This window comes from Buteo buteo, chromosome 29 (assembly GCF_964188355.1).
Source record: "Buteo buteo chromosome 29, bButBut1.hap1.1, whole genome shotgun sequence".
Taxonomy (NCBI): Eukaryota; Metazoa; Chordata; class Aves; order Accipitriformes; family Accipitridae; genus Buteo; species Buteo buteo.
The window spans coordinates 450,988-475,012 of record NC_134199.1 but is presented as its reverse complement, the minus strand read 5'-3'; the positions used below and the strand labels follow the sequence as shown (position 1 = coordinate 475,012).

The 24,025-nt window shown below is 69.4% G+C and overlaps 3 protein-coding genes across 7 annotated transcripts; all 3 read left to right on the top strand.

Annotated features, from left to right (window-relative positions):
* Nucleotides 1–4,505: 4,505 nt before the first annotated feature.
* Nucleotides 4,506–12,805, top strand: EML3 (EMAP like 3). Of its 2 annotated transcripts, XM_075059344.1 has the most exons (23): nt 4,506–4,654; nt 5,943–6,101; nt 6,262–6,547; nt 6,902–7,009; nt 7,309–7,337; nt 7,459–7,485; nt 7,574–7,697; nt 8,352–8,501; nt 8,584–8,653; nt 9,154–9,264; nt 9,340–9,435; nt 9,543–9,677; nt 9,766–9,904; nt 9,979–10,130; nt 10,322–10,447; nt 10,529–10,660; nt 10,975–11,042; nt 11,372–11,460; nt 11,536–11,633; nt 11,716–11,803; nt 11,914–12,012; nt 12,104–12,234; nt 12,466–12,805. In XM_075059344.1, exons 1-23 carry the CDS (start codon nt 4,531–4,533, stop codon nt 12,658–12,660), a joined length of 2,736 nt encoding a protein of 911 aa, XP_074915445.1. In that variant the 5' UTR covers nt 4,506–4,530; the 3' UTR covers nt 12,661–12,805. The 2 variants fall into 2 exon arrangements, with proteins under 2 accessions (XP_074915445.1, XP_074915446.1); XM_075059345.1 differs by lacking the exon at nt 6,902–7,009.
* Nucleotides 12,806–12,817: 12 nt separating this feature from the next.
* Nucleotides 12,818–19,923, top strand: MTA2 (metastasis associated 1 family member 2). 4 transcript variants are annotated; one of them, XM_075059348.1, is made up of 18 exons: nt 12,818–13,324; nt 14,103–14,170; nt 14,301–14,394; nt 15,063–15,180; nt 15,265–15,328; nt 15,428–15,545; nt 15,647–15,749; nt 15,839–15,938; nt 16,030–16,218; nt 16,310–16,384; nt 16,488–16,543; nt 16,647–16,744; nt 17,212–17,351; nt 17,445–17,673; nt 17,778–17,867; nt 18,000–18,202; nt 18,604–18,752; nt 19,476–19,923. In XM_075059348.1, exons 1-18 carry the CDS (start codon nt 13,297–13,299, stop codon nt 19,642–19,644), a joined length of 2,091 nt encoding a protein of 696 aa, XP_074915449.1. In that variant the 5' UTR covers nt 12,818–13,296; the 3' UTR covers nt 19,645–19,923. The 4 variants fall into 4 exon arrangements, with proteins under 4 accessions (XP_074915449.1, XP_074915451.1, XP_074915448.1 ...); XM_075059350.1 differs by having other exon boundaries at nt 12,820–13,324; nt 16,485–16,543; nt 18,000–18,145; XM_075059347.1 differs by having other exon boundaries at nt 12,820–13,324; nt 16,485–16,543.
* A 62-nt stretch (nt 19,924–19,985) lies between these two features.
* Nucleotides 19,986–23,657, top strand: TUT1 (terminal uridylyl transferase 1, U6 snRNA-specific). The gene is made up of 9 exons (XM_075059346.1): nt 19,986–20,407; nt 20,498–20,688; nt 20,781–20,984; nt 21,326–21,440; nt 21,535–21,874; nt 21,952–22,061; nt 22,150–22,272; nt 22,358–22,450; nt 22,522–23,657. Exons 1-9 carry the CDS (start codon nt 20,095–20,097, stop codon nt 23,628–23,630), a joined length of 2,598 nt encoding a protein of 865 aa, XP_074915447.1. The 5' UTR covers nt 19,986–20,094; the 3' UTR covers nt 23,631–23,657.
* Nucleotides 23,658–24,025: the final 368 nt, after the last annotated feature.

The following is a 24,025-nucleotide window of genomic DNA, read 5'->3' as shown; positions in this document are numbered from 1 at the left end:
CTCCCCGCATACTTGCCGCAGAGCTTGCAGGGGAAGCGGGAGCCGAGGGCTTCGGGTGGCATCTGGGACAGAGAGAGGTGGGAGGAGAGGGGTCCCCAGTGCCCCCCAAAACCTGGGGGGGGGGGTCACCGGTGCCCCCCCAGCACTATGGGGGGGGTCCCCAACCCCCCCCCCCCCACCCTGTACCTGCCTCCGCGCCCGTCCCAGCCGCGACTTGTGCAGGTAGTAAAACTCGACGCACTGCGTCGTCCGTTTGGAGGGCACCTGGGTTTGGGGCGGGGGGGGGGCAGGTTTTGGGGTGACCCTGTGGGAATGGGGGGGGACAGAGACCCGGGAGCTGGGGGGGGGGCAGGGGGGACCCTCACCGCCTGCTGGATGCGTGTAAAGTCCTTCCCGTGCCGCGCCAGGGCCTTGGCGAAGAGCCGCCGCTCCCGGGGGGTCCAGGTGTCGCTGCCTGTGGGGGGGTGTCAGGATCTGGGTTGGGGGAGGCTGTGGGGGCCCCCCAAAATCCCTCTTTACCCCCCCCCCCCACCTGGCCCCCCCCTCACCGGTGTAGTGGTACCCAGCTAAGGGGTCTGCCCGCAGCCAGGCTGGTGTCCCCAGCAGCAGCAGCTCCAGGGCACCCTGGGGGGGGGACAGACGGGACATGGTGGTCGCAGGGTGGGGGGGGCACCCCCAAACCACCCGGTGTGTCCCCCCCCTCACCGTCAGGCTGCCGCCGGCACGGGCCAGGCAGTGCAGGGCCAGCTCCCGGTTGGTGCCCCCCCCGGGAAGGGCACTGGAGCAGGCCAGGTCCAGCAAGGTTTCCACTGGGGGGGGGGGAGGCTGGGTGAGGGGGGGGGCACAGGCAGGCCCCCCTACCCCCCCCAACCCCCCCCCCCCCCCCCGACCGGGAAGGTGTTGGCGGGGGGACACTCACCTTGCTGCTGAGTCTCAGGGTCCCCCTCCAGCCCGGGCCAGGGGCTCCAGGCCAGCGTGGCCCCCCCGGGGGGGTCCTGCCCGCAGCCCCCCCCTGCTGCCGCCGGCACGGCTGCCTGGAAGCCGGGGCCCACGTTGATCTGCCTGGGGAAGGGGGGGGGGCACAAAGAGGGGGGGTGGTGGGGCAGCCCCCCCCCCTCCCCAACTCCTCCCCCCCCCCCCTTCTTTCTGGCCCCCCCCAACTCACGGAGGCAAGAGGTGCTGGGGGTCGGTGGCCCTGGGGGGGCTGCCCCCCGCCAGCAGCCCCCCAAACAGCCCTGGCCCCCTGCGCCCCGGGTCCAACATGGGGGGCGGCCGGTACCGTGGGGGGCCCCCCCCCAGCCCCAAGCGGCTTCGGTATGGGGGGGCCCAGCCCCTGCTGGGGGGGGCCGGGGGGGCCTGCGGGAGAGAGGGGAGAGGGGTCAGGGGGGGCCCCGTGCCTTCCCCCCACCCCACTACGGCGGGGACCCAGGCGTCCAGCTTTTCTCACCTCGGGGGGGGCCGTGCTCTCTGCCCAGGGGGGGCTCAGCTCGCAGCCCCCCCCTGCCTCCCCCAGGGCCCCCCCCGGCCATGGGGGGACCCCGGGGAAAGGCAACTCGGCACCCCTGAAATAGCGGTTGGGGTCCTGCGGGGAGGGGATGGGGGGGGGGGGTCAGGCACTGGGGGACCCAGTGTGTGTGTCCCCCCCCCCCATGACTCCCCCCCCAGGGGTATCCAGACTCACCTGGTAGCATCGTGCCCCATCGGACACCCAGTCCGGGGGACCCAGGAGTCCGGCGAAGCCCTCGGCCCCCCCCAGTCCCTGCGGGGCTGTGATGGGACGAGGGAACAGAGCCGGGGGGGGGGGTCAGGGCTGTTCCCCCCCCCCATCACCCCCCAAAAAGGCTCATGGGGCCCAGGCACCTTCCCCCCCCCTGCCCCGTGCTCACCTGGGCCCTGGAAGGGTGCAGGGGGGGTGCAGGGGGGGGGCTGCAGGTCCTGATAGAGGCAAGTGGGGGGCGGCTCCTCGTGGGGGGGGCCACCGTAGGGCAGGGGCAGGTAGCCCGAGGGGGGGGTGACCTCCCCGGCCGCCGGGGTCCCGGCCCCCCAGGCCTTGCCCGGCAGACGGCCGGCGAAGGCCTGGGAGAAGGGGTCCAGGCGGCCGGGGGGTCCCTCACCCCGGGGGGGGGCCCAGGGCCCGGGGGGGGCCTCGGGGGGCCGGGGGTCCCAGTGGGGCTGCCCCACTGTGGGGAAGGGGCCGGCGGGGGGGTACAGGGGGGTGTACGGGCCCAGCTGTGGCTCCATGGTGCTGGGGGGGGGGGGGGGAGATGGGTGAGAGGGGTGGCTGGGGGACCCCCCTTCCCCACTCCCCCCATTTTCCCGGCCCCAGGACCCCCCCAGGGGTCCCTCTGCCACCCCATGACCCCTGTTGTCCCCGCAAGGGACCCAGCGGTCCCTGGACCACCCCATGGACCCCATCATCTCCCAAAGGGACCCAGCGGTCCCTGGACCACCCCATGGACCCCATCATCTCCCAAAGGGACCCAGGGGTTCCTGGGCCACCCCATTGTCCCCCCCAGGGGTCTCTCTGTCACCCCATGACCCCCCTTGTCCCCCCCGAGGGACCCAACCATCCCTGGGCCATCCCATGACCCCCGTCGTCTCCCAAAGGGACCCAGCGGTCCCAGGACCGCCCCATGGACCCCATCATCTCCCAAAGGGACCCAGGGGTCCCGGGACCACCCCGTTGTCCCCCCAAGGGACCCAGCCATCCCTGCGCCATCCCATGGACCCCATTGTCCCCCCAAGGGACTCGGCGGTCCCAGGACCACCCCATGACCCTGGGCCACCCCATGCCTCCCATCGTCTCCCCAAGGGACCCAGGGGTCCCAGGACCACCCCGCTGTCCCCCCGAGGGACCCAGCCATCCTGGGACCACCCTGTTGTCCCCCCACAAGGGACCCAGTGGTCCCGGGACCACCCCATGGCCCATGTTGTCTCCCAACCATCCCTGAGCCACCCCATGACTCCCATCGTCTCCCAAAGGGACCCAGGGGTCCCAGGACCACCTCGTTGTCCCCCCAAGGGACCCAGCCATCCCGGGCCGGGACCGCCCCATGGACCCCATCGTCTCCCAAAGGGACCCAGGGGTCCCGGGACCACCCCATTGTCCCCCCAAGGGACCCAGCAGTCCCTGGGCCACCCCGTTGTCCCCCCCCAAGGGGCCCAGTGGTCCCTTGGCCATCCCATGGACCCCGTTGTCCCCGCAAGGGACCCAGGGGTCCCTGGACCACCCCATGACCCCCGTCGTCTCCCAGAGGGGACCCGGACCCCCACCGTACCTGCAGCGGGGGGGGGGTCTCGCCCTGTCCCCGTCCCCTCGCCGAGGCGAGAGCCGGCGCGCACGGAGCGGAGGCTGTTCCCGGAGGCGCAGCCCCGAACCCGCTTGCGCTATGACTGTGCAGGATGCGGCCCCAGCTCACACCTGCCCCCCCCCCCCCAACACCTACCCACCCCTGTGGGAGGGCAAAGTGGGGCCAACCTGCCCCTGGGGGGGGCAGGAGTAAGGAGGGGGGGGGGATGGAAAGGTCACCCCAGTATCCCAGCATGGGGGGTGCACAGCACCCAGGCATCCCGATCCCAGTCCTGGGGGGGTGCGCAACGAGCCTGGATGCCAGTCCTTGAGGTGGCCTGGGTGGGGGGGTGCAGCACCCAGACTCCTGGGTCTGTGCCCGGGTTTTGGGGGGGGGGTAGCTGGGTCCCCTCAGTGGGGTCTGTAGAGCCGGACACCGGCATCCCTATGCTGGCCCGTGGGGTTGGCCGTGCCCGGATGCCTGGATCCCCATCCTGGCCCAAGGGTTGTGTTGGTTTTTTTTTGGGGGGGTGGGGGGTTAGGGAGGTGCGGGTGCAGCACCCGAACGCCTGGGTCCCCTACGCAGGCGACGTTTCGCTTTCGGGATGAATCGGGGCCGCCGGCACCCTTTGTTGTGGGTTTGGGGTGCCGGGATGCAGCGCCCCGCTTCATCCTGAAACCGGGCGGGTGGGGGCTGCCCCACGGTTATGGGGGTCCATCCCCCCCCCCCCCACTCCTTCACCACCCCACTGTGGCAAATCCAGGCATCTGGGCCTGAACCCCCCCCGAGTGGGGCGGTGGGGGGGTGATGGGGGTCCCCCCAGCCCCATAGCAGGGTGAATTATTGGGGTGACGGGCTGCTCCCAACCCTGTGCCATCGCTGCCCCCCCCCGGGGTGACAGCAACGTGGGGGGGGGGGGTGATGGAAAAGGGTGGTGGGTCGCGACTGTGCCCGACGGGGCACCCGTAGCCCCTCACCCCAAATCCTGGGGTGCCCCAGCATGGCGGGGGGGTGGGGGTACAACCAGTGTGACACAGCTACTGGGGCGGTGGGTCCCTTGGGGGGGGGGGGTATCAGTGGGTTTGGGGGGGGGTCACCCAGACAGCGGGGTCCCCCTGGGATACCCTTGTCCCTGGGGGGGGGGGGTGCATGGGTGCCCCCAGAGGCCTGCTCCCCCCCCAATTTTTTCTCCACGGAGGCAGCGGCGGGCGCAGGATCAGGCCAGGGCGGCGAAGGGGAAATGACTCGGCGACGCCGCGGCGCTTCCTGGGGCGGCGAAAGCCGGAGGCCGCGGTCGAGGCCTCGCGTGGGCCCCCGCTCGCCCTCGCCCGCCATGGAGCCCGAGACGGATGGCGGCCTCCGCGGTGAGCCTGACACCCCCCCCCCTCCACGGGCAGCCAGGGGTTAATGGGGGGGGGGTGTTTGGGGGGGACCCCCTGCTCCACCCCACCACCCACCCCAGGGAGCCCTTGCTGCTCCCACCACCACCCCCCCCCCCAAGACCCAGGGTGGCCCCACACACCCCAGAAATGGGGTCTGGGGGTGTTGGGGGGGGGCAGCTGGACGCCTGAGTCCGTGCCAGGTCCTGGGGTGGGGGGAGAGGCTGGGGGGGGGCACCTGGATAGCTGGGTGCCTGTGGCAGTGTGTGGGGGGGGTCCCTGTGGCAACAGAGGGGGTCCCTGGGGCAGTGAGGGGGTCCCTGGGGTGGTGGGGTGCGTGGGGGTGGAATGGGGAAACTGGGTGTTTGGGTGCTGGGGGGGTGACACAGGGGTCCCCAGACCTCAGGGTGCTGGGGGGGGGGGGGTGACATAGGTCCCCGGACGCCCGCTCCATGCCAGGTCCCGGGGAAAGGAGAGGCTGGGGGGGGTGGGCATCTGGATGGCAGGGTCCCTGCGGCAGTGCGGGGGGTCCCTGGGGCAGTGGGGGGGTCCCTGGGGCAGTGGGGTGCGTGGGGGTGGAGTGGGGAAACCCGGCTTCTGGGTGCTGGGGGGGGGGGTGACACTGACCCCTGGGTGTTGGGGGGGGGGTGACACAGGACCCCAGATGCCTGGGTCCATGCCAGGTCCTGGAGCGGGGGGAGAGGCTTGGGGGGGGACACATCCAGATGGCTGGGTCCCTGCAGCAGCAGGGAGGGGGGTCCCTGGGGTGGTGGGGTGCGCGAGGGTGGAGTGGGGAAACCGGGTCTCTGGGTGCTGGGGGGGTGACACAGACCCCTGGGTGCTGGGGGGGGCGGGGGGTGACACGGGTCCCCGGACGCCTGGGTCCATGCCAGGTCCTGGGAGGGGGAGAGACTGGGGGGGGGGTATGGGGGCACCCAGACGGCTGGGTCCCTGTGGCAGCGGGATACCCTGGGGCGGGGGGGGGGGGTCCCTGGGGCAGTGGGGTGCGTGGGGGTGGAGCGGGGACACACGGGTCTCTGGGTGCTGGGGAGGGGGGGGTGACACGGGACCCCGGACGCCTAGGTCCCTGGGTGCTGGGGGGGGCTGACACAGGGGTCCCCGGACCCCTGGGTGCTGGGGGGGGGGGGCGGCGGGTGGGTGACATGGGTCCCCCGACACCTGGGTCCCTGGGTGCTGGGGGGGGGGGTGACACAGGGGTCCCCAGACACCTGCATCCCCAAGCAGCACCGCGTCACCTTCTCCCCTCCCGCAGGTGACCCGGGCCCCCCCAGCCCCCCGGCCCCCCTGGAGCTGCGGCTGCGACGGCTGGAAGAGGAGCTGGCGCTGGTGAAAGCGGCGCTGGCGGACGCCCTGCGACGCCTCGGCCTCTACGACCAGCACCTGCCCCGGCTGCTGCGGCACCTGCCCCACGGTGAGGCCTCGACGCCGGGGGTCCCGTGTGTCCCCCCCCGGCCCCCGCCATGGGGTCCCTTGTCTGGAAGTCTGGGTGTCCATCCCCCCCCCGAGACACCTGGGTCTGCGGGGTGGTGGTGGGGGGTCTCAGGCGCTGACCCCTCTCCCCACCTCCCCAGCCAACGGTGCCATCCCGGAGCCCTGCCTGCAGCTGGACCCCAATGGGCCCCCCCTTGCCCCCCCCGGCCCCCCTCAAACCATCAGCGTGGGGACGCAGACGGAGGAGACAGCCCCAAGCCCGGAGGCGCCGGGAGCCAGCGGGGACCAGGGGACCCCCCAGGAACCACCCCCTCCGGGGTCCCCCCCGTGCCCCCCGGCACCCACCCCAGCCTCCCCGGAGCCCCCGGCTCCCGATTCCCCCCCGGCAGCCCCCAGCCCGGCCCCACGGGGTGCCCGCAAAGAGCTGTGAGGATGGGGGTCCCCGATGTCTGGGACTGCTGGGGGAGCAGGGGGGCTGTGGGGAGATGGGTGGGGTGGGGGGTCTGGATGCCTGGGTCTGCTGGCAGTGGGGGGGGGGGGGGCTGTGGGGAGAGGGCTGGGGGGGGGCCTGCATGCCTGGGTCCGCTGGGAAAGTGGGGGGCTATGGGGGAGAGGGGCTGGGGGCTAATTGCCTGAGTCTGCAGGGAGGATGGTGTTGGGGTTAGGGTGGGATTTGGGGGGGATGTGAGAGGCGGGGGGGGATGTTAACCCCTCACTGACGGTGTCCCCCCGTCCCCCCTGTCCCCCCCCCGCCCCCCGTGTCCCCCCCGTCCCCCCCAGCCTGCGCAGGCACAGCTCCTCCTCCGGCAGCGCCAGCCCCCGGCAGCGCCTGAGCAGGAAAGCGGCTTCGTCCGCCAACCTCCTGCTGCAGGCGGGGAGCCCCGAGAGGTGGGGGCCCCCCCCGCACCCCCAAACCCACTGTGCACCCCCACAGCCCCCCCCCGCAACCCCTTCATCCTCCCTGCACCCCAACCCCGCCTGCACCCTGCCATCGCCTCTGCGCTCCCACAGATCCCCTGCACCCCCTCATCCCCCCCTGCACCCCCACATCCCCTTGCACCCACAAACTTCCCCTGCACCCCCACACCCCCCCTCCGTCCCGCTGCACCCCCTCACCCCCCCCTCCAAGCCCCCTCATCCCCCCTGCACCCCCACACTCCCCCGTTGACGCCACCTCTCCCTGGCAGCCGCCCGAAGGAGCCCACCCTGAGCCCAGGTGGGTGCTGGGGAGCCGGGGGGGGTGTGTGTGTGTCATTTTTGGGGTGCAGGATGGGGGAGGGTCATTACTAGGGTGCAGGGGGCTCATTTTTGGGGCATAACACCGTTTCCCTCCCCAGGGTCACGCCGCGGGAACTACAACCTGGGTGAGGCTCGGGGGCATCGGTCCGTCCGTCCGTCCATGGGGCGGGGGCCGGGGGCCGTGGGGTGACCCCCGGCGTCCCCGCCCCACAGAGGGGGTGTCAGTGAAGATGTTCCTGCGGGGCCGCCCCATCACCATGTACGTGCCCTCGGGGCTGGGCCCCTACGGGGGGCTGCGGGCCGAACTGCCCCCCGAGCGCCTCCAGCTCGACTGGGTGTATCCTGCACCGTGGGGGGGGGGCGACCCCCCCATGGCGTGTCCCATCCACATGCCCCCCCCCCCCAACCTGGGGGTCCCCATCCCCATCCCTGTCCCTATTTGGGTGTGCCTGTCCCTCTCTGGGGGTCCCCATCTGCCTCTGGGGGTCCCTATTCCTTTCTGGGGTCCCCATCTGGTGGTCCCCATCCCCATCCACCTCTGGGGGTCTCCATCCATCTTTGGGGATCCCATCCCTGACCCCATCCCCATCCACCTCTTGGGGTCCCCATCCCTCTCTGGGGTCCCCATCTGGGGGTCCCCATCCCTCTCTGAGGTCTCCATCCATCTTTGGGGGTCCCATCCCTGACCCCATCCCCATCCATCTCTGGGGGTCCCCATCCCTCTCTGGGGGTCTCCATCCACCTTTGGGGGTCCCATCCCTGACCCCATCCCCATCTGCCTCTGGGGGTCTCCATCCATCTTTGGGGGACCCATCCCTGACCCCATCCCCATCCACCTCTGAGGGTCCCCATCCCTCTCTGAGGTCCCCATCTGGGGGTCCCCATCCACATCCATCTCTGGGGGTCCCCATCCCCACCTGGGGGTCCCCCTTTGGGTGCAAGGGGGGGGTCCCCACCCACCACACCAGTTGCATCCCTTAACGGAGCCCAGCTACGGGTACCGGGGCCGGGACAGCCGCTCCAACCTGCACGTGCTGGCCTCGGGCGAGCTGGTGTACTTCATCGCCTGCGTCGTCATCCTCCTGCACGTCCCGCGCCGCCGCCAGCGCCACTACCTGCGCCACAGCGACTGCGTGCGCTGGTGAGCCCCGGGTGGGGGGGGATGTCCCCTGTCTCCATTCCACACACACCCCCCCCCCCTTACCCCCTGCTTCCCCCCGCAGCCTGGCCGTGCACCCCGACCGCCTCCGCGTCGCTACGGGGCAGGCGGCCGGCGTCGACAAGGACGGCAAGGTATGGCGTGGGATGGGGATGGGAATGGGTTCGGGAACGGGATTGGGATGGGGATGGGAACAGGATGGAGATGGGGATGGGACAAGGATGAGGATGGGATGGAGATGGGGATGGACTGAGGGTGGGGATGGGACAGAGACAGGGATGGGAAGAGGATGGGGATGGGATGGAGACAGGGATGGGAAGAGGATGGGAATGGGATGGAGACAGGGTTGGGAAGAGGATGGGAATGGGATGGGACGGAGACGGGGATGGGATGAGGATGGGGATGGGATGGAGACGGGGATGGGAAGAGGATGGGGATGGGACGGAGACAGGGACAGGATGAGGATGGGGGTGGGACAGAGACAGAGACGGGGATGGGATGGGAATAGGACGGGATGAAGATAGGACGGCAGCAGGGACAGGATGGCGACATGGACAGGATGGGATGGGGATATATGTCCCCCCCACCGTGGGATGGGACCCCCCGGGACCCCCGACCCACGCTGTCCCCGCAGCCGCTGCAGCCCATCGTGCACATCTGGGACTCGGCCACGCTGCTCACGCTGCAGCAGATCGGCCTCGGCAGCTTCGAGCGGGGCGTGGGCTCCCTCGCCTTCTCCACCGCCGTGAGTCCCTGTCCCCCCGTCCCTCTGTGTGTGTCCCCCATCCCGCATCCATCCCCCTCACCGCTGTCCCCCCAGGACCAAGGCGCTTACCTCTGCGTGGTGGACGACTCCAACGAGCACATGATGTCGGTGTGGGACTGCGCCCGCGGCACCAAGCAGGCGGAGGTGAAGGTGAGGGGACCCAGGCATCCGGACGGAGCGGGGGGAACCCCGGCATCTGGGGTGTGGGGTCCCAGGCGTCCAGGCTGACAGTTTGTGTCCCCCCCCCCGCCTCACAGAGCACGAACGAGTCGGTGCTGACGGTGGAGTTCAACCCCCAGGACAGCAGCAGCATCATCACCAGTGGCAAGTCCCACGTCTACTTCTGGACCTGGAGCGGGGCCACGCTCACCAAGAAGCAGGGCATCTTTGGGGTGAGGGGGGTGCCCCAGGGGGCTGGGGGGAGCTGGGGGGGGGGGGCGGGTTTGTGTTGATGCTGCTGTCTTTCCCCCAACCCTGCAGAAGTACAAGAAGCCCAAGTTCATCCAGTGCTTCATCTTTGACGCTGCCGGGGACGTGCTGACGGGCGATTCCGAGGGCAACATCCTGACCTGGACCCGTGCCGCCGGAGATGGCCGCACGCCGGGGAAGGGTGGCAAAGGTGGGGGACGGAGATGGTGGGATGGGGGACGAGGGACCGTGGGGCAGCTGTGGGGGCTGACCCCGGTTCCGCAGAGACGTACCAGATCGGGCAGCAAACCCGGGCGCACGAGGGCAGCATCTTCGCCCTGTGCCGCCGGCGAGACGGGACGGTGCTGAGCGGCGGCGGCAAAGACCGTCGGGTGGTTTGCTGGAGCCCCGCACTCGTCCTGCTGCAGGAGGCCGAGGTGGGGCACGCGGCCCCCCCCAAAACCCTCCCTAGTTCCCCAAAACCTGCCCCAGCTCCCCAAAACCCACTCTGGCCCCCAGAACCTGCCCTGGTCCCCCAGCTCCCTGAGTGCTTCAGGGCAGGGGTGACCATGATGGGGGGGTGGAGGGGGGTTTGGGGTGCCCCCCCTGACCCCCCCCCGCCTCTCAGCTCCCCGAGCGCTTCGGGGCAGTGCGGACCATCGCGGAGGGACCCGGGGACGAGCTGCTGGTGGGGACGACCCGCAACGCCCTATTGCGGGGGACGCTGGCCACTGGCTTCACCCCCATCGTGCAGGTGGGGCCGAAGGGGGCGGGAGGGGTCTCCCCATCATGGGGATGGGGTGATGATCCCCCCTCTCTGTCGTCCCCCCCCCAGGGGCACACGGACGAGGTGTGGGGCTTGGCCACCCACCCCAGCTGCTGCCTTTTCCTCACTTGCGGCCACGACAGGCAGCTCTGCCTGTGGGATGGGCAGGAGCACGCGCTGGCCTGGAGCCTGGCACTGGAGGTGGGGGGGCCTGGGGGGGGGGGCATGAGCCTGGTATGGGGGTACGGGAGGGCTGGGGGAGACATGGGGACCAGGAGGCAGAAGCCTGGTATGGGGGTACAAGGGGAATGGGGGGACCAGGGCGGTGGGAGACTGGTATGGGGGTACAGGAGGGCTGGAGGGGGCTATGGGGACCAGGAGGCAGATGGCTGGTATGGGGGAATGGGGGTACAAGAGGGCTGGGGGGAGCAGGGGGGCAGGACCCTGGTGGGGGGGTATGTGGGGGGCTGGGGGGACTGGTGCCCGCGTGGCCTGACACCCCCTTTCCCCTGCAGGACACGGGGCTCTGTGCTGACTTCCATCCCGGGGGGCAGGTGGTGGCCGTGGGGCTGCTCACGGGGCGGTGAGTGACGGAGGACAGCGGGGGGGGGACGTGGGGGGATGGCGGGGGTACAGTGGCTGGGGGCCATGGTGCCACGTAGGGGGATGGAGACATGGGAGGACATAGACGGGGACACGGGGGGGCCGGTGCCCTCCGCCTGCCCGACCCCCGTGGTCCCCATGTCCCCCTGTCCATCCTGGTCCTCCCTGGTCCTTGCTCTCCCCCCCATCCCTGCGGTCGCCTGTGTCCCCCTGTTCCCCCCGGTACCCGCTGTGCCCTCGTCCCCCCCATGTGTCTCCCCTCTGTGTGTGTCCCGTCCTCCCCCCCCCTTGTCCCTTCTGTCCCCACAGGTGGCTAGTGCTGGACACAGCAACGCAACAGCCACTGGCCGGCGGCTCGGATGGCAACGAGCAGCTCTCGGTGGTGCGGTTCTCCCCGGGTGAGCCCCTGTCCCCATCCCCATGGCAGGGGCATGGGGGGGTCCCTGTCCCCAACCTCCTCCCTGTCCCCGCAGACGGCTCCTTCCTGGCCATCGGCTCCCACGACAACTTCATCTACATCTACAGCGTCACCGAGGGCGGACGCAAGTACACCCGCTTTGGCCGCTGCATGGTGAGAGTCGGGGCGGGGGGCGGCCTCTGGGGGTCCTCGCTGCCCCTGGAGTCCCCAACACCCCCTCCTGCCCCCCCCTCAGGGCCACTCCAGCTTCATCACCCACCTGGACTGGTCCAAGGACGGCCGCTTCGTCATGTCTAACTCAGGGGACTATGAGATCCTCTACTGTGAGCTGGGGGGGATGGACTGGGGGGGCTGGTGGGCACCCCCTTACCCTGCCGGGACCCTCCAGGGGCTGGTCTCACTGCCGCTGTCCCTCCCCCACCTCCCCAACCAGGGGACGTCGCTGGGGGCTGCAAACTGCTCCGCAACCGTTTCGAGAGCCGGGACCGGGAATGGGCGTCCTACACCTGCGTGCTGGGCTTCCACGTCTTTGGTGAGCGTGGGGGGGCCCGGGGGGGCAGTCATGGGGGTCCTGGAGGTCCCCCTGACCCCCCCCCCCCTCCCCGCACCAATGTCCCTTGCAGGTGTCTGGCCCGACGGCTCGGACGGCACCGACATCAACTCCCTGTGCCGGTCCCACCACGAACGCGTGGTGGCCGTGGCAGACGACTTCTGCAAAGTTCATCTCTTCCAGTACCCCTGCGCCCGCCCCAAGGTGGGCTGGGGGGGGGGAACGGACCCCCCGGGTGGGGTGGGCTGGTAGGGCCGAGGTGGGGTGTGTAGGGGAGAAACCGTGGGAGGGCGGGTGTTTGCAAGGGGTGCATGCGTGCAAGGGGAGGGCACGTGCGTGCAACACGCGTGCAAGGAGCCCCCAGGCACGGGGACGTGCTTGTGCAAGGGGTCCAGGCCGGAGACGTGTGCACGCTCACGCTCGCGGTCCCCGCAGGCGCCGAGCCACGTGTACGGGGGCCACGGCAGCCATGTCACCAACGTCCGCTTCACCCACGACGACGGGCACCTCATCTCCCTGGGGGGCAAGGACACCAGCGTCTTCCAGTGGCGGGTGCTGGGGGGGCCACCGCCCCCCTGCAGCCGCTCACCCAGCGCCCCAGAGCCTGGGGGGGACCCCGATCCGCGCTGAGCCCCCCCTCCCTTCCTCTGCTGCTTCCTCTTCTTCCTTCCCCTCCTCGCCCTCCTGGGGACCAAGGTGGGGCTCAGCCCCCCCCTATTTTCACGCTGCACTGTGAGAGGCACCAATAAAGCCTGGGGTCAGGGGCCTGGCTCCGCCTGCTTCCTGCCGCCGCGGAAACGGCCGCCCACTTCCCGGAAGCGCCGGAGATTGCCGAGCCGGCCCGAGGTTCTTCCCACCGCTCCCCCCTTCCCCGTCCCTGACCCCCTTCCGGAAGCGCTTCGGCTCTGGCGGAACTTGCCGAGCCCCTTCCGGAGGAGCCCGAGGCCAGACCGAGTCGTCCCGAAGCTCTTCCGGAGGGGCCCGAGGCCGAGCCGAGTCGTCCCGAAGCTCTTCCGGAGGGGCCCGAGCCCGCGCCGAGGCATCCCGAGGCTTCTCCGGAGGTGCCCGAACCCTTTCCGAGCCTCTTCCGAAAGGTTCCGAGGCCTCTCCGGAAGCGCCCGAGGCCGCGCCGAGCTTGTTCCGAAGTCGCCCGAGCCGTTCCGGAGGCGCCCGAACGGGTCGTGCCGGTGCGGAGGCGGCGGGAGCGGGAGGCGATGAAGCGCGGCCGGGGCCGGGCCCGGGGGTAGCGCGGCCGAGCGAGCGGCCATGGCGGCCAACATGTACCGCGTCGGCGGTGAGCGGGGGCCGGGGGGTGTGGGGGGGGAAAGCGGGGCCGGGGTCGAGAGGGGGGGCCCCGCTCCTGTGAGGGGACGAGTCGGGGGGGGGGGTCCCGTGAGGGGATTAGGGGGCTCCGTGAAGGGGGGGTGGGGTGAGGAGGAGGCAGGTCTGGGAGAGGAGGGGGGGGGGGTCTGTGAGGACGGGGGGGGGCACTGTGAGGGGAACGGGGGTCCCAGGGGTGGGTGACACTCGCCCCTCGCCCCCCCAGTCTGTGAGGAAGAAGAGGGGGGCCATTGGGGGGGGGGACACACAACGCCGTGTCCATGACAAGAAGGACCCACGAGGGGGGAAAGGGAAGCCCGTGAGAGGGAGCCCCGGCTTCTGGGGGCGGTGGGGGGTGGGTGTCCCGTCTCTCCCCCCCGCCGTTTGTGAGGGGGAGGGGAGGGCCCATGTTGGTGGGGGACTCCTGGTCTGTAAGGGGGGGCCGGGAGCCGGAGTTGGGGGGAAGGGCTGCCGTTTTGGCAAGGGAGAAAGGAGGTCCCAGTGTCCGTAAGGGGATGGGGGGGCTGTGTCTGTGAGGAGTGGGGGCTCCCTGAAGGGCGGGGGGGGTGTCCTGTTTTGGGGGGGGGGAGCCCCCCGTGCCCATGAGGAAGAAGAAGGTGTCCCTGTGTTTGTGAGGAGAAGCTTCCCCTCCCCACATTTTTGAGGAGAAAAGGGGCCCCTTACTTGCTAGAGGAAGAGGGGAGGCTGCGGTGGGGGAGCCTTCCCTCACCGCACCCCCTTTTTTTCTGCAGATTATGTCTATTTCGAGAACTCCTCCAGCAACCCCTACCTCGTCCGCCGCATCGAGGAGCTCAACAAGGTGAGGGGCTGCCTCCTTGGTCGGGGCGGGGAGGCCAGTGCAGTGTCCTGGGGACGGAGGGGCTCCCCCACCCCTCTATTCCCAGGGGGCTTCCTCTGCCCCCTCCTCACCTTCCTGTTCCCCCCCCAAGACCGCCAACGGCAACGTGGAGGCCAAGGTGGTCTGCCTCTTCCGCCGGCGGGACATCTCCAGCAGTCTCAACAGCTTGGCCGACAGCAATGCGCGTGAGTGCGGGCTGCTGCGCCCCGGGGCGGGGGTGGTGGTGGAGTGGTGCGGGGGGGGGGGGGGGGGGGGGGGGGGCTGCTGCTGCACCCCCCCCCACACACAGCCCACGGCTGGGGTGTGGTGGGGGGCAGATCCCAGCTTGCTGATGCTCCTGCCTCAGGGCGTTCGTTTCCCTGAGGGTGCTGGGGGAGGGGGTGTGTCTGTGACACCCCCCTTCCCCCCCCCCCCCCGACTTAGGCTGCCCCCCAGCTCGGGGTGAGGGGAGCTGGCCTGTCCCAAGCCACCATCCCTGGGGGGATTCTGGGAGGGGGGGGGTCTTGCTCATTCGGGGTCACAGATGCACCCTGGTGGGTGGGTGGTGGGATGGGAGGGTTGGGGGGGGCAGAGCACAGCCTGGCCTCACCACACCACCTCCCCTCAGCCAGCAACGCGGGGAGGTTCTGAACCTGATGGGGGGGCTGGGGGGGGGGCTCCTGGGGCTGCCCCACCCCCACCAGGCTTCCCGCATGTGTGAACAGGGCTGGGCTGATCCCCCCTGCTCCCCCCTCGGCCTGGGCTGCTGCCAAAATCCAGAGGGGGGGGTGCTGGGAGAACAATGCGCCTCCCTGCTCGATGGTGGCACAGGGGGGGGGCCCCCTCTGACATCCCCCTCTCTGCCCGCGCCCAGGCGAGTTCGAGGAGGAGTCCAAGCAGCCCACCATGACGGAGCAGCAGCGTCACCAGCTGAAGCACCGTGAGCTCTTCCTCTCCCGGCAGTTTGAATCGCTGCCGGCCACCCACATACGGTGCGTGCCGTTGCTGGCAGTGGCGGAGGGGCTTGCGGGGGGCTGGTGGGCCTCGCCATGACACCCCCGCCCTGTACCCTGCAGGGGGAAGTGCAGTGTGACGCTGCTCAACGAGACTGACATCCTGGGCCAGTACCTGGAGAAGGAGGTGAGCCCCATGCCCCACCAAGGGAGGTAGGGGCTGATTTGGGGGCACCCCCCCTCGCCCAGCTGAGCCCCCCCCCACCTTCCCCTCCCTGCCTCCCAGGACTGCTTCTTCTACTCGCTGGTGTTCGACCCTGTCCAGAAAACCCTCCTGGCTGACCAGGGTGAGATCCGAGTTGGCTGCAAGTACCAGGCGGAAATCCCAGACCGGCTGGCTGAAGGTAGGGGGGGGCTCTATGGTGCCTGGCGAGGAGTGGGCACTGTGGCACAGGGCGGGGGAATTCAGGCTGAACTCGCCCCCCCCCGCTATGCACACCCCTAGGCGAATCGGACAACCGAAACCAGCAGAAGATGGAGATGAAGGTGTGGGACCCCGATAACCCCCTGACCGACCGGCAGATCGACCAGTTCCTGGTGGTGGCACGGTGAGCTGGGACCGGGGGGGGGGCAGGGGGGCTGTGGGGGGGCCCACTGACACCCTCCGCCCCCGTGTGTGTGTCCCCCGTACTTCCAGAGCCGTCGGGACATTTGCGCGCGCCCTGGACTGCAGCAGCTCCATCCGACAGCCCAGCCTGCACATGAGTGCCGCCGCCGCCTCCCGGGACATAACGCTGGTGAGATTTGGGGGGCCGGGGGGACCCGACTCTGCAGTGGGGGGGCTCCTCCTGATCCCCCCCTCACTGTTGTGTGCTTCCCTGCTCCCAGTTCCACGCCATGGACACGCTGCAGCGTAATGGCTACGACTTGGCCAAGGCCATGTCGACGCTGGTGCCGCAGGGGGGGCCGGTGCTGTGCCGCGACGAGATGGAGGAGTGGTCGGCTTCTGAGGCCATGCTCTTCGAGGAGGCACTGGAGAAGTACGGGAAGGACTTCAACGACATCCGGCAGGACTTTGTGAGTTGGGGGGGGGACGGGAGGGGGGTGGGGGGCACAGGGTGAAGGACAACCCCCGGTGCGAGGACTCACTCCCCTCCTCTCCCCGCAGCTGCCCTGGAAGTCCCTGGCCAGCATCGTGCAGTTCTACTACATGTGGAAGACCACCGACCGCTATATCCAGCAGGTGAGGTGCGGGGCGGGCTGCTGCGGGTTGGGGGGGCCTGTTGTGACCCCACCCCACCCCCCCAAAGTGCCCCCTGCCTCCATCTTACCTTTGCTTGCAGAAGAGGCTGAAGGCAGCGGAGGCGGACAGCAAGCTGAAGCAAGTCTACATCCCCACTTAGTGAGTTGGGGAGGGGGTGGTCCTGGGTGAGGGGGGGCTGTGCCCCCTCCTAGGCCTGGTGGGGCGAAGATGGGACCCCCCCTGACCCCCAGCTTCTCTACAGCACGAAGCCAAACCCCAACCAGATCATCTCAGTGGGCTCCAAACCTGGCATGAATGGGGCCGGTTTCCAGAAGGGGCTGACCTGCGAGAGCTGCCACAGTCAGTGGGGCGGGGGGGGGGTCCTGGGGTGGGGGGACTCTGGGGTTGGGGTGGGGGGTGTCCTGGGGTGGGGGAGCACCATGGGGTGTGGGCAGGAAGGGGGGCATGTGTGCAGTAGTGGAGGGGGGGATGACAGGGTGGAGGCAGTGAGGGACTATGGGGCTGGGAGCAGGGGGTTATAGGTGGGGGAGTGGGCCAGGTGGAGGGAAGTATAGGGGCCGGGGGGGGGGGGGCAGCAGGGCAGCTCTAGGGGCTGGGGGGGGGCAGGATGGGGGTTTTCAAGGGCAGTTCTGGGACTGAGGGGCACAGGATGGGTTGTTCAAGGGCAGTTCTAGGGCTGGGGGGGGCAGGATGGGGCTGTTCAAGGGCAGTTCCCCAGGGTGGGCAGCGGAGCCGCAGGGTCTCTGTGCCTGCCCTGGGGTTGGGGGGGGGCTCCATACACACACACACACCCCTCCCCCCACCAGCCACCCAGTCTGCCCAGTGGTATGCCTGGGGTCCCCCCAACATGCAGTGCCGCCTCTGCGCTTCCTGTTGGATCTACTGGAAGAAGTATGGGGGGCTGAAGACCCCCACCCAGCTGGAGGGGGCAGCCCGCAGTGCCTCGGTGAGCCCTGGGATGGGGTGCAGAAGATACCCCCACCCTCGCTGATCACCCCCCCCATAACCCTCCTCTTCCTCCTCCTCCTCCTCCTCGCAGGAACCGCACTCTCGGGGTCACCTCTCGCGCCCCGAAGCGCAGAGCCTCTCTCCCTACACCACCAGCGCCAGCCGGGCCAAATTATTGGCCAAAAACCGCCAGACTTTCCTGCTGCAGACCACCCGCCTCACTCGCCTGGCGCGTCGCCTCTGCCGCGACGTCCTGCAGCCGCGCCGCGCCGCCCGCCGCCCCTACGCCCCCATCAACGCCAACGCCATCAAGGCTGAGTGTAGGTGATGGGGGGGGGGGGGGCGCTATTCTATGGCTGGCTGGCCTCCCCGGCCCCCCTAGCCGCTCCTCCACCCCTTACGTGCCCTCCCCCCCCTTCCGTAGGTTCCATCCGTTTGCCCAAGGCCGCCAAGGCCCCCCTCAAGATCCACCCGCTGGCCCGGCTGCCCCTCGCCGCCATCGTCAAGGAATTAGGTGAGGGGGTGGTTGGGGGGGCTCAGGGGCTGTGGGGATTGGATTTTGGGGTTCTTCCTGGGAGCCAAGAGGGGGGGGGTCGTGGGGGAAGCCATGGAGCAGCCCCTAACCCCCCCCACCCCCCCACCCCAGCGGCACAGGCCCCCCTGAAGCCGAAGACGCCGCGAGGCACCAAGACCCCCATCAACCGGAACCAGCTAAGCCAGAGCCGGGGGCTGGCGGGGCTGGTGGGCAAGAGGGGCTACGAGGGGGCCGGTGAAGGCCACCGCCCCCCCCGGGTACGGGTACGGGGCTCTGGGGGGCTACGAGGGGGCGGCGAGGGCCACTACCCCCCGGTATGGGGGTGCGAGGGGGCGGGGTTTCTCTGGGATTGACGGGGAGAGGGGCCTATGGGAGCGGGGCTGGGGGTGGAGCCTGGGGGTAGGGGTGGAGCCTGGGGGTGATTGACAGGGGGTGGGGCCTGGGGAAAGAGGTTCGACTGGCTGTGGGGTGGAGCCTGGGGGTAGGGGTGGAGCCGGGGGAGGTTGATTGACAAGGGGTGGAAGGGGCCTGGCCCTGAGTGGTGGGGAAAGGGCCTGGGGGGCGGGGCCTGGGCTGATTGACAGGGGAAGCGAGCCGCGCTGGGGCGGCGGGTGGGCGGGCTCTGGGGGAGGAGGTGGTGACTGATGGGGCGGGGCCGGGGTGGGAAAAGTGGCGTGTGATTGGTGGGAGGGCGTGGCCTGACGCTGCCGCTCAGATGGGGGCGTCGGGCCTCCCTTTCTCGGCCAACGGGCGCCCCCTGGCGGCGGGGCTGCGCACCGGGCCCCCCCCCGCCAGCAAACGGCAGAAGCTGAACCCCGCGGACGCCCCCAACCCCGTCGTCTTCGTGGCCACCAAGGACACCAGGTCCGGGGGGGGGGGGGTACGGGGCTCTGGGGGGGGTGTGGGGTTTTGGGGAGGGGGTATGGAGCCGAGGGGGCGGGGCATACGGGGCTTTGGGGAGGGGGTATGGAGCTGGGGGGGGGGAGATATGTGGCTTTGAGGGGAGGTATGGAGCCAGGGAAGAGGGTATGGGGCTTGGGGGAGGGGGTACAGAGGCGGGGGGGTGTACGTGGCTCCGGGGGGGTATGGGGCTTTGGGGAGGAGGTATGGAGCTGGGGGGGGAGGTATGGGGATTTGAAGGGGGGTTATGGAGCCAATGGGAAGGGTATGGGGCTTTGGGGAAGGGGTACAGAGTGGGGGGGGGGTGGTACGTGGGTCTGGGGGGATATGGGGCTTTGGGGAGGGGGTATGGAGCTGGGGGAGGGGCGTACGGGGCTTTGGGGGGGGGGGGTAAAGAGCCGGGGGGGTACGGGACTTTGGGGGGGGTAAGGAGCCAGGAGGAGGGTGGTATGGAGCTTTGAGGGGGGGGTACAGAGCCGGGGTGAGTTTATGGGGGGTGGTACAGAGTTTTTGGGGGTGTATGGAACCAGGGCAGGGGGGGTCTGTGGGGTAGAAGGTGGTGGTTATAATGGGGTTGGAGGGGGGAGGCAATCTGTGGGGCCATGGGACTGGGAGGGAGGGGGGGCTGTGGGGTACCCCCCCCCCCCCAGCCGCTGACCCCTATGTGTGTTCCTTCCCCTCCCCAAGGGCACTGCGGAAGGCCCTGACGCACCTGGAGCTCCGCCGCGCTGCCCGTCGCCCCAACCTGCCCCTCAAGGTGAAGCCGGGGCTACCCCTGAGATCCGGGGGGCCCCTGGCACCTTCTGCCCCCCCCCACCCCGCTAGCACCTCAGAGCCCATCGTCCTTGAGGACTGACACCCCCCTCTCCCCACACCCCCCCCACCGGGCCGGGCCCCTTTTGTATTTTTTTTATTTCCATAGAAATCCCCGGGAAGGGATTTGGGGGGTGGGGGGGGCAGTGCCGGTGCTGGTCCGGAGCCCCCCCCACCTCTGCTGCCCCGACCCCCCCCAACCCCCCCTCCCTGCCCCGACCCCCGCGGGCCCCTTTTGTACGTGGAGCAATGCCCCCGGTTTTGTATCTCGGGCTGTCCCGGTTCTGTAGCGACAGGAAATAAAACCGATGATTTTTCTTCACTGGGATCCAAAAACCGGCGGGGGGGGAGGGTCCGGGGGGGGGCGAGTGAGGGATGGAGATGCCGGGAGTGCTCCGGACGGAACAATTGTGTCGGGTCGCGTTTCCGGGGGGAGCAGGGCGCTGGTCGGACCGTTTCTGGCGGAAGTTCTCTTGGGGGGAAGCCAATCTGGATGGACTACTTCCGGCGGAAGTTCCACGGGGAAAACGGGAGCGGGAGGACGCTGGTGGCGGTGCGGGGAGGGCGGGCACCGGGTGCCGGTCCCGGTCCAGCCATGGACGCGGGTTCCAGCCCGGCCCCAGACCCTGATCCTCATCCTGGTCCCGTCCCAGCCACGGACGCGGACCCCGGCCCGGTTCCCGACCCGAACACGGAGGTGGACTGCGGCCCGGACCCCGACCCCATCCCGGAGACGGACCCCGACGTGGAGGCCCTACCCCGGGGCGGGTTCCGCTGCCGCCTGTGCCAGGTCTCCGCAGCCAACCGTGAGTGCGAGGGCTCCGGTAGCGGAGATGGGGGGGGGGCGGCTCTGGGGCACCGGTTAACCGTGCTGCCCCCCCCAAACCCCCCCGCAGGGCCGAGCCTGGTGGAGCATCTGCGGGGGAAGAAGCACCGGCGGCTGCGGAGCCTGCGGGCCGAGCGCCGGGCCCAGGAGCAGCGGAGCCTCTTCGTCAGCGGTTTCGCCCGTGGCACCTCGGGCACAGAGCTCGCCGAATATTTCCGGGCTTTCGGAGAAGTGGCGGCCGTCGTGATGGACAAGGAGAAGGTGGGGGTAAACCGGGGCGGGCGGCGGGGGGGAAACGAGCCAGCAGCACTGGGCCAGGGTTGACGGTGTGCATCCCTTCCCTTCCGCTGCAGGGCGCCTATGCCATCGTGGAGCTGCGGGATGCCGCAGGCCGGGAGCGGGCATTGGCGGAGCCCCAGCATGGGTTGGCTGGACACCGGCTCCGTGTCCGTCCCCGTGAAGAGAAGGTCTTCGCCTACGGCCCCCCAGGACGTGGCCCCCGCCGGGAGCCCCTCAGCCCGGGCCGGCTGGAGCAGGCGCTTTGCCAGGCCTCGGATGTGAGTGGTGGGGGGAGCTGTCCCAGGACTCTCCCAAGTGGGTTGGGGGGGGTCCAGGGAGTTTGGGTGGGGGTGTTCTGATGCTCTCCTGGGGCTTTGGGGGGAGGGGGACATCCCTGGTAGGGCTCTCCCAGGGGTTTGAGGGGGCTCCTGAGTCTTTGGGGGAGAGTCCTGAGGCTCTCCAGGGGGTTTTCAGGAGGTCCCGGGGCTCTCCTGGGAGTGGAGGAACACACTGGGGACCACAGGTGACCTTGGGGATCTTCTGAGGGGGGGCCAGGGTCTCCCAAGGGCGGGGGGACACACACACACCCTGGCACGGCCAGTGACACCACTCCCCGCAGGTGGATGCCCAGATGTCGCAGCTGGTGGGGCTGCTGGAGCTGAGCGAGGACGAGCGCCGCGTACGGCACCTCCTGGTGACGCTCTTCCAGGAGGTCTTCACCGAATTCTTCCCTGGTGAGTCTCCTCTTCCTGCCCCACGCAGCCGCCATGTTCCTCATGCAACGCGGCAGCGTCCCTGCCACACACCCCTTTGTCTCTCCCCGCCTAGGCTGCGCCGTCATGCCCTTCGGCTCTTCCGTCAATGGTTTTGACACCCGTGGCTGCGATCTAGACTTGCTTCTGGACCTGGAGCCAACCAAATCTCTCCAGGCATCAACACGAGATGCTCCTGGGGCCGGATCCGGCTCCGGCGCTGAGGATTCCATCCTGAGTGATATCGACCTGGCAGCGACGCCGGCACCGGAGGTGCTGGAGCTGGTGGCAACAGTGCTGCGGCGCTGCGTGCCGGGCGTACGCCGCGTCCGGGCCGTACCCACCGCCCGCCGCCCCGTCGTCAAGTTCTGCCACAAGCAGTCAGGGCTGGCAGGCGACATCTCCATCGACAACAGGTCTGGGGGCGTGGGACCGGGGGGTCTCCCTGTTTTCGGTGACGGGTCCTTCTCCTGTGACGCCTCTGTCCCTGCAGGCTGGCACTCCTCAACACGCGGTTCCTGCAGCTTTGCGCCGAGGCGGACGAGCGCGTGCGGCCGCTGGTCTACGCAGTGCGGCTCTGGGCCAAGCAGCAGGGTTTGGCAGGTGAGGGCGGGCACCAGTGCTCATGGCCAGGTCCTGCCCGGCCTGTCGGTGGGCCCATGGGGCGCAGCTCTGACCCCGTCTCCCCTAGGAAACCCCTCTGGGGGCGGACCCCTCCTCAACAACTACGCCCTGACGCTGCTGGTGCTGTTTTTCCTGCAGACGCGCAGCCCCCCCGTGCTGCCTACTGTCGCCCGTTTGCATGATTTGGCAGGTAGGGTCCTTCCGTCTGTCTTTCTGTCCCCTTTTGCTTGTGGTCCCGCTGTGCCGATGCGTCTCTGAGGGCAGCACTGTTTCAGGGGACGAGGACCGCGCTGTTGTGGCCGGGTGGGACTGCAGCTTCCCGCGGGACGTGGCATCGCTGGAGCCCAGCACCAACACCGGGAGTCCCTGTGAGTGCCGGGCTGGGGGTCCAGAGGGTGTCCCAGAATCCTGGCACTGCTCTCACCGCTCGCTCCCACAGGCTCGCTGCTGGCCGAGTTCTTCCACGTTTTTGGGGACTTCGACTTCCCGGGGCAAGTGATCTCACTGCGGGAGGGCCAGGCGCTGCCACTGCCGCCCCCCACCGCCCCCGAGACCAGTGATGGGTTGAAGCTGGGACCCCTCAACCTGCAGGACCCCTTCGAGCTGAACCACAATGTAGCAGCCAATGTCAACGAGAAGACGGCGTCGCGTTTTGGGCGCTGCTGCCGCGACGCAGCCAAGTATTGCCGCAGTTTGCAGTACCGCCACAAATCCAGCAAAGGCCGGGCCTGGGGACTGACGCGGCTCTTCCAACCAGGCGCAGTGGAACCAGGGGCAGCGAGCGCCGGCGCTTTCCTTATCTCTATTCCCTTGGACGGCGCCGGCAGCAGCTCCCAACAGCTCTGCCAGGAGCCCGGTGGTCGCGGCCCCTGGTTCTGGGAGGTCTGCGCCGCCATCGTCTTCATCTTGAGAGACGTCCTCAAGTGCAGCTGTGCCGCAGGGAAGCCGCTGAGAGCTCCCAGCGAGGAATCCAAGCTCCCGGTGGACTCAGCGCCGTCTGAGGAGCTGCCTACGGAATCAGACGCGGAGGAGCCATCGGCAGCAGAGCCGTTGTCAGTGGGCTCCAAGCGTCACCTGCCCGAAGCGACAAATGGCACCACGCTCCCGGCCGAGAAAAGACTGCGGACGAACGTCCCCGAGGAGGCAGCAAACTGGAGCTGTACCGTTTGGCACCGCGTGTGGACGGGCCGACGCCGCGTACGCCGGCAGTTGCAGCACGGGGATGGCCCCGAGGGGCCGGATGGCGACTCGCTGGAGCTGGAGCAGAAGGTGTCGGAGGCCATCGTGCAGCAAGAAGGAACCGAGCGGCCGCTGCAACCACTGCTGCGCTTCGAGGCCAGCGCCCGAGCAGCCGGCACACGTCGGGAGCTGCGTGTGCTGCTGCGCCTCGTCCCTTCCCCAGTCCCCCCCAGCCCACTTTTCCGGGACTTTTTCCACTTCTTGCGGAGTTTTCTGCCTGTCACAGTGCGACGACGCCTGGGCCAGGAGCCTGCGGGGTGCCCAGACCCCCAGGACGAAGGGGGTGGGGAGGTATTTTCTACATCCTGAGTTTTTTGCAGTAAATGATCTGTTTTGCAGCCGTGTCTGGTGTGGGGTCTCCTGGGGTCGTGTTGAGTGCCCAGTGCGGATTGTTGGGGGAGAGAAAAGGAAAGAAAGGAGAGCTCAGGAAAAGAGCAAGCAGGGGCAAGTTAGAAACAGAAGCCACCTTCAGCGCTCAGTCCTCAACCTGTGGTGAGGTTTTTATTTCTTAAATTTTCCCTATTACAAGTGTCAGGGAATCTGGGGACTCCAACCACAAGGTCGGCTGGAAGCTCGATTCATTTTCGTGTTGCCTGTTGGCGTTCACCCGCTATCGTTTAATTTCGGGTCAGCCCTGAAGCGGTCAGAGATGAGTGGGGTTGGTCCCTTCCAGCGGGGCTGTTAAGTTCTGTTCTGAGGAAGAC

What these genes read in the sequence shown, in the direction of transcription:
- MTA2 (XM_075059347.1), top strand. Translation starts at nt 13,297, where the DNA reads ATGGCGGCCAACATGTACCGCGTCGGCG. An exon ending in CCTCCCGGGACATAACGCTG is followed by an intron (nt 15,939 to 16,029) that starts GTGAGATTTGGG and finishes CCCTGCTCCCAG; the next exon opens with TTCCACGCCATGGACACGCT. An exon ending in GCGAGGGCCACTACCCCCCG is followed by an intron (nt 18,203 to 18,603) that starts GTATGGGGGTGC and finishes GCTGCCGCTCAG; the next exon opens with ATGGGGGCGTCGGGCCTCCC.
- EML3 (XM_075059344.1), top strand. Translation starts at nt 4,531, where the DNA reads ATGACTCGGCGACGCCGCGGCGCTTCCTGGGGCGGCGAAAGCCGGAGG. An exon ending in CACAGCGACTGCGTGCGCTG is followed by an intron (nt 8,502 to 8,583) that starts GTGAGCCCCGGG and finishes TTCCCCCCGCAG; the next exon opens with CCTGGCCGTGCACCCCGACC. An exon ending in TCCTGCTGCAGGAGGCCGAG is followed by an intron (nt 10,131 to 10,321) that starts GTGGGGCACGCG and finishes CCCGCCTCTCAG; the next exon opens with CTCCCCGAGCGCTTCGGGGC.
- TUT1 (XM_075059346.1), top strand. Translation starts at nt 20,095, where the DNA reads ATGGACTACTTCCGGCGGAAGTTCCACGGGGAAAACGGGAGCGGGAGG. An exon ending in CCAGGTCTCCGCAGCCAACC is followed by an intron (nt 20,408 to 20,497) that starts GTGAGTGCGAGG and finishes ACCCCCCCGCAG; the next exon opens with GGCCGAGCCTGGTGGAGCAT. An exon ending in CCGTTTGCATGATTTGGCAG is followed by an intron (nt 22,273 to 22,357) that starts GTAGGGTCCTTC and finishes GCACTGTTTCAG; the next exon opens with GGGACGAGGACCGCGCTGTT.